Source organism: Meleagris gallopavo, chromosome 23 (assembly GCF_905368555.1).
Source record: "Meleagris gallopavo chromosome 23, MGAL_WU_HG_1.1, whole genome shotgun sequence".
Lineage (NCBI taxonomy): Eukaryota > Metazoa > Chordata > Aves > Galliformes > Phasianidae > Meleagris > Meleagris gallopavo.
Window position 1 is genome coordinate 6,406,992 of NC_139426.1, and position 7,376 is coordinate 6,414,367.

At 48.5% G+C, this 7,376-nt stretch overlaps 1 protein-coding gene across 3 annotated transcripts; it reads right to left on the reverse strand.

Annotated features, from left to right (window-relative positions):
- PPIH (peptidylprolyl isomerase H) lies at positions 1-6,576 on the reverse strand. 3 transcript variants are annotated; one of them, XM_085242175.1, is made up of 10 exons: positions 6,419-6,576; positions 6,111-6,175; positions 5,479-5,502; positions 4,888-4,932; positions 4,652-4,694; positions 3,787-3,879; positions 3,037-3,124; positions 2,456-2,496; positions 1,696-1,784; positions 1-170 (listed from the first exon to the last, which is right to left on the reverse strand). In XM_085242175.1, the coding sequence occupies exons 1-9, from the start codon at positions 6,482-6,484 to the stop codon at positions 1,716-1,718; spliced, it is 534 nt and encodes a 177-aa protein (XP_085098301.1). In that variant the 5' UTR covers positions 6,485-6,576; the 3' UTR covers positions 1-170; positions 1,696-1,715. The 3 variants fall into 3 exon arrangements, with proteins under 3 accessions (XP_085098301.1, XP_085098302.1, XP_085098303.1); XM_085242176.1 differs by lacking the exon at positions 1,696-1,784; XM_085242177.1 differs by lacking the exons at positions 4,888-4,932; positions 5,479-5,502.
- Between the last annotated feature and the right edge of the window lie 800 nt (positions 6,577-7,376).

Sequence of the window (7,376 nt, forward strand, 5' to 3'; positions counted from 1 at the left end):
TATTTAACAAAATCCTTTATTTACATTTCAACATACTTAAAAAAATGATATATGCCAATTATTCAATGATTTCAGGAGCACGTCTGTGAGGAGGACAGGAACAGCAGGGGAACTGGCTGGAACTGGAGCTGCGTGGAGCTGGCAAAGACCTATCCACCCACAAGGGAGCACTGAAACAAAGGAGAACAAACTGTCCCAGATGCTCAGCAGCCACCTTCAGCATCCTACAACAGCAGCACTGGGTGCTGAAGTGGGCACTACCTGCTGCATGCACCAGCTCATGTCAAACAAGTCTCCACTCCAGGCGCCTGCGTCTGGCTCTGGATTTATAAGCAACACTGCCTGTTTCTCCAGGCTGATTTTAAAGGATCTTTACAAATAACTCATTTAACTGTCTGAAGCTGGGGGAGACGAACCCCATTCCTGTCAAGAAATGTAGCTGAAAGGCAGCAGTGTGCAGAAAGATGTTTCCTAAGACCTGGCTAGGAAGAAAGCAGATGCCTAGAACTGAAGGTATCTGGCTGGATGTTGACTGGAGATTGTACATAAAGGTTCCAAAGAAAAATGATCAATAGGTCTGGGCCTGAGGGCAGCCCTGAAGGGGACCCAACACATCAGCACAGCTCTTTCCATCAGCAAGAAAGCCTATTAACAAAGCTGCGCCCCATCTCCAAAAGCCTATAAATGCCAGCAGAAGTACCGAGTGACTGCATTCCATACTGTCACTTCTTCACACAGAAGTATTTGTAGCACTGCAAATCTGAAAGGCTTTACCATGCCAGCAGGGATCTGTCTTCATGGGCAATTCCAGACATCTTTGGAAATCACATAAAGGAAGGTTAAAAACTGTGTGGAGTGCTTTTGTCAGTGCCTGCCTGCTGAAATTTGAAAAGTCAGCAACCAAATGGCTCATACAGCAGATTTTTGATAAGCTGCAGCCTGACACATTGAAATCTAGTCAGATTTGCTTGAATGCTTGTGGTATTTTTATAATGAAAAATGCAAACAGAATGCTCTGTGTTAGTCTGAGTTCAGCCTTGTACCTATTTGGTTTGACCAAAATGAAGCCTGGGTAATGCTGGAAACATTTCCCTTTGCATGAGGACAGCGGTGTTCTCCTCAATTAAGGTAAGGCTCCGTAACACAGCAATTCCTCAGCCCTCCCATGGTGGCTGCCCTATGGCTGCAGTGAGCAGAAAGGCTTAAGTCCTCTCTTTCTGCAGCACTACTCTTGATCCCTGCCTGCACCACACATGGATGCTCTGCTTTCTGTAGCATCAGGAGAGAGCACTTAGCTGCAGGTTAAATGACCCGTCCTCTCCCTCCTGCCTGAGTAACACCAGCTGAATTCCTCTTGCAGACCCCTTTTCATCCACTGCTTTCTGAAGCTGAGGCTTCAAGGCAACCTAACCCCATTCAAGGCAGGGCTGACCCCATCTTCCCTCAGACTGCAGCCACAAAATCCTTTCCCTTTAGTGCTGCCTTTGGTCTTTATGTAGCTCGAAGGGAAACTGCTTCAGGGAGTTGAGCTGATAGAAAAAATCATGCTATCAGAGCAGCATTTTGTGATGGTTCAGTGAGCTGAGCCAACTTTCTGCAAGCTCATATGAATGTGGAAACAAATCAAGAGAGAAGGAAGGAGCACAGAAACCCACTGTTCAGCTGCAGTGGATGCCTCAGAAATCTGAGACTTACCCCATTCCTACTCCATTACTTTACATCTCCCCGCACTGAGAGATCACAACTGGCAGCTTGGGTTTGTTATTCGGTCCTGTGGGCACATTCTGGGGACAGATGGATATATAACGTTACATCTCACCAAAACAGCAAACTCAGAGATACCTAATGGTTGGCAGCTCTGCTTTTTGCGTTCTCTGATGGCAGAGGCCCTCGTGCACATTTCCCAACCCAAACCAGGAGTGTGCCACGATGTCAGTAACTGCTCTTTGTTAAACCTGCTCAGCATCCTGCCGTGACGGTGTGCTCCTATTTATCAGAACATATTATCCTGGCAGCTCATCAAAAGATTGGTTTAACTTTTCTAATTAGATATGCCAATCACAGATCAGCAGAACTGATGATTTAACACCCACTGAATAATCCTAGGCAGTGGCACGGAAGTGATCTGCTTTACACTCCTGTCTGATGGAACAGCTTTTCAATTCAGCTTCCTGAACAAATGCAAAGCACTGCAAATCAAGCCAGGAGAATAAAATCCCTGCTCAAAGCCTAACCAGCAACCATGGGAGCACAGCATTTCCAAAGTCAATCTGAATGACAGACTATTTCACAACGGATTTCCTATTATCTTACAATGAAGACAACTGATAACACCAGTTATTGTCAGTGGTATTCCCTGGTATTCATTAAACAGGAGAGAACAGAATAACCACTGCTGCCATCCCATGACTTTCCAACACGGATTTCACAGAGAAAAAAGGCAAATTCCACTTACTTCAATTTTTCTCATTACCAACAGCCCATCAACGATTTTACCTAAAATGAGAAATGTATCCACTTCAGTGTTGTGTTTTAACCTTTGCTGCCTCCCCCAGCATATATAATTCCTGTTCCTCCTGAAGAGCCCTGGGCACAGTTCTCTAAACTGATAAAAGTGAGCAGGACAGGAGCTTAAGGTCTGGCCTTGAAATCTTATAGCTCAAGAGGCAGTACAGGAAAAGTTAGTCAACCTAGGAAAGCACATCTCATACCTACAAACTCAGCTGAAAACTCCATTTGGATGCCAGCCCCACTCTGACAGTAGGAAGGTATCCCCTCATCCTTTGTCCCATCTGCACTGGCACGAGGATTTATGTACTAACAGTGATACGATGATCAAGGATCTGATCTGGATTAAAGTTAAGCTGAGAAAAAAATGTTTCTGATGATGCATCTCAGTAACCGGCTGCACAAATACCTCTGCTGGCACAATGGATGGGGGAAGGAAAAAGCAGTCAACAGCTGTTTTATTTTAGCAGCTGTGCCATAGAAACTGTCCAAGACTCTGTATGGCAGGCCTGCATGGCAGGTACTCACCGAACACAACGTGTTTTCCATCCAACCAGTCACACTTGGAGCACGTAATGAAAAACTGACACCCGTTAGTACTTGGACCACTGTTTGCCTGCAGGTTGAAAACATCAAAATGCAAAGCATTACAAAACAGGACTTCCCAGAGCTGAAGGCAGAGATATCTCACATTGGAAAGAGCTGTTGCTTTAGAAATGGCCCAGCTGCCTTTTATTAAGCTTATTGCTTCATAAACCAAAGGAAACAAGACAGACATTTGCAAGAGAGCACCTGTGCTTGGACATGGTGCATTATCAAGTCAGGTCCTGCTGCTCTGTGCAAGTACACAACATCTTTAGTGGCTACAACATCACAATGGGGAAAAAATGTTGTAAAAGATACCACAGTAACACTGCTATGACTCTGAAACTCCACAGGCTTTGCTTTCTCCTCACTAAGGTCACTGTTCAACAAAAGTATAAGGGAAGAAAAAGACCCTTCATTCATCACTGTACAAGATCTGCAATTGTCAAGTTATTCTGAAAGCTGAGCAAACAAAACACATTCCTGAACTCCAACAGGTAAGGAGAAAGGAGGCTTGAGCATCCTGTGTTGCTCAATTCATAAGCAATCTTCCAACTAGTACTTACAACACAGGTCTTTCACACTTTCCATCCAACCGTACAGATTCCTACTGTCTGCCAAACACAATTTATACATTTAGGAGAAAGGCAGAGAGAAAATACCAAAAGCTATCAGTCTTCATTTTATACTTACCATAGAAAGCAGGCCAGGAGCAGAGTGTTTCAGCTTAAAGTTTTCATCTGCAAAAGGACCCCTATATATACTGGCTACTCCAGTGCCATCTCCCTGCACAAGAGAGGCAACTGGTCAGCCACAGCATTAGTTCTGTAGCATGAACTTGAAATAACTAAGCAAAATCACAGTGCTAAACTCAGCCCAAAAGAGATGCTGCACTGCCATTACATATACCAGTGGGAACACGTTCAGATGTTTCATTCCTTTCCTCCAAGTCAACACACCTTGCCCTTACTACAAGCACAAGCACTCAGACCTCAAGACTTGATTTATAAATCACAGAAGTGTGACCCATAACTGCTGCCCTGCAGAGAGACTCCTGTGCATTGCCAAAAGGACTGAGAGCCTTCAGCACAATGGCAGTGAGGGACCTTCCAGAGAAAGCTGCAGGAGCAATTCAAACAGATGTCTAGCACAGTCAGGTAAATTTACCACAGAATCACAGAATGGCCAGGGTTGGAAGGGACCTCAAGGATCATGAATTTCAGCCCCACGTACTCTGTCTGCAGCCATCTCCCTTTATTGTCTTTCCTCTTAACATATGCTTTCTTTAGTAAGCCTCACTTGATTCAAAATAATCTCTTGGAATAGATTCTTGGTTTGTGTACTTAAGCATCTCTTCTCACACATACAGTGGAGATCTCTGCCTCTTACTGGGGGAAAGGAGAAACGGGAAGGACAACAGAGTGAAAAAAAAAAACCTCTGCAAGTTTGAAAGCCCCTAGCTATAAAGTCATGCTGTTAGAGAGAGAAAACATGGGGAAGGATGAGCTGCATGCTGTACAGCATAGGGAAAAGACAAAAGCAATGTAGTAGTACATACATTTACAAAGTCACCTCCTTGGATCATGAAATCCTTTATTACCCTAAAAAAGTAAAGCAATACTTAGTTCCCAGTAGAAAAATGCCTTGTGAATGTCTGTGAATGCTACAGTCTACAAACAGTGAGCATTAACAGTATCTGACAGCACCCAAAGGGCAGGCAGCAGGAGCTACACCTTGGCAGATCTCAGAACCACTTAGTGCTACTAAATCTCTAAACAAAAGCAGAAGTACCACCTGTGGAAAGTGCTTCCTTTATAACCTATAGGGACACCGTCTTTCCTACAAGGAAATAAAAAGGAAAATCATTACAACTCATTGGAAATCCCAACACAAAACCCTCCCAGGAGTTCACGTTCCCAAAGGGTTGCCCTGTACATTAGGAGCTGGCTTAATATATCACCTCCCAACCCACCTCCCTGAGCCCATCCTGGATCCTAATTTTGCACCGATGCCACCAGAGGCCAAGGGAAACCTCGGATGGGCACAGCTGTTTGCAACATGCATTTCACCATCTCAACAGAATCCCACCGTAATTTGCAGTACGGACATCTGTGCCACAACGTGCTGCATCCCCTTTTTCTTTTTTTTTTTTTGGTAGGCAAGGCATTTTTAGAACAATGAGAGTATGACTAAATTTGTGCCCAAAAGGAAAAGACTCCACTTCTGTGACTCCCTGAGCCAGTCGTGCTTTCAGCAGAGCAGATTTCTGAAACTTTTCCATTTCACAGCGGTACAGTGAGGAAAACTTCCAAGAGGGTCATCTTTCCAACCACCCAGCCCAGTGTGTCTGAGAATGTAGGTAAAAGGAAAAAACAACTCGCATACCTGAATTCACCTGTACAAAACTGCCTGGAAAACAAATAACACAGAAAAGCTGAGCGTAAGCCACTTCTGAATTTTGAAGACACAAAGTGTGGCATTCAGCAAACGTGCACTGAATGCTGTGCAGGACTTGGCTTATTCCAGTGGGAGTGAAACAAGAATCATTGATAACCACTCAATGCTTCCATTTGAAAATGGAGTTTTGAGAAGATATTGAGAAAGTCTGGATATTTAACAAACTGTTAAATAAAACCAATCCCAAAGTATGGAGCAGGGCACCATGTCTCACAGAGGACAGGCTCTGTTCACTTCCCTGGAACTGGAACGTCCAGGTGGTACATTCTGCTGTCAGAGAACGGGGTGGCAAGGAGGTTTTTATCATGACACGAAAGTATCGCCTTTATGAACTGAGTGTTTCAGAAGCTCCACACAGGAGCAGAGAGGGGCCTCAGCCCTTCCCCTTCAGCTCAGATGGACTCTCCTGCTGATGAGGATGCTGCACGGCAGCACTATGGGGACAGAACTGAAGCGGCGCGGCGATCACCGACACCACCGCACCCCTGCGCGCCCCTCGCAGCCCGCTTCCAGTCAGGGCGCCCAGCCGGGCCCGCGGTGACGCCGCCAGCTGCTCCTACCTGAAGTTCTCTGCGGTTTTGGGCACGACATCAGCAAACAGCTCGATCTTCATGCGGCCGACCTCCTGCAGAGATAGCAGCCAGCTCAGCCCGCCCCGCTCCGCCCCGCTCCCTCCGCCCCAGCGCAGTTCCCACCCGCCGCCGCCCCGCCGCGAGAAGTCACGCAACCGCCGATGCACCCAAGGGGACGAGGCACGGCACGGAGGGCGCAGCGCGTGATGAGCGGCTGCGGCCTCGTGGTTCGCTCGGCCCAGAGAAAGGGAGCCCGAGGGCGGGTACAGCGGCGGCCCGCAGCTCCCGCCGCCCACCTGCCCGCCGATGGTGACATCGAAGAACACCACGGGGTTGTTGGGGTTGGCCGCCAGCACCGACATGACGGCCGCCTCACCCGGAAGCGGAAGCGGAGCGGAGGGGCGGGGCTACGCGCCCTGGAGCGGGCGGAAGTTGCTGTGCGTGTGACGTCATCACGTCGCGCACGTCACGCAACGGCGCTGCGTTGCTGTCGTAGCGCAGTGCGCCCTGGGAGTCGCTGCGCGGGCTGCGGGTGCAGATCGACTGGGAGGGGGAGGGGAGGCGGCGCAGCGTGCGGCTGCTGAGCCACATGACGGCAACGGGAGCGGACAGAGGGCGCGGAACCCGATAACCTGAACGGGTGTGCGGGTTTTTCGTCGCTTTTTGCCTACTTCTCTCCCCTTCAGCCACACGAGGGCAACCGCGGGGTGCTGAATTCCAGCGGGAAGGTTAGCGGGGCTCGGAGCCGTGTGTGCCGCCCTGTGCTGCTCTGTGAGCCGTGTTACTGCGCTCGGGGCAGGGATGAGATCCTCAGAGATAATGAATCCCGTCCTCTGTGTGCTTCGAGTCCCTCGGTTCCAGCAGTGACTCGCATTCATCCCTCCTGGGCTCAGCTCTCCTGCATGCTCAGATTTTCTCCATCCCCACTCACAGAATGGCCAGGGTTGGAAGGACCTCAAGGATCACGAATCTCCAACCCGCTGCCACATGCAGGGCCACCAGCCTCCACATTTAACACCAGCCCAGGCTGCCCAGGGCCCCATCCAACCTGGCCTTGAACACCTCAGGGATGGACGGGGATCCACAGCCTCTCTGGGCAGCTGTTCCAGCACCTCACCACTCTCACAGCAAACAACTTCCCCTGACATCCAACCTAAACCTTTCAAAGAGCTGACTCCCCTCCTGTCTGTAGGCTCCCTTTAGGTACTGAAGGCTGCAATGAGGTCACCCCGCAGCCTTCTTTTCTCCAGGCTG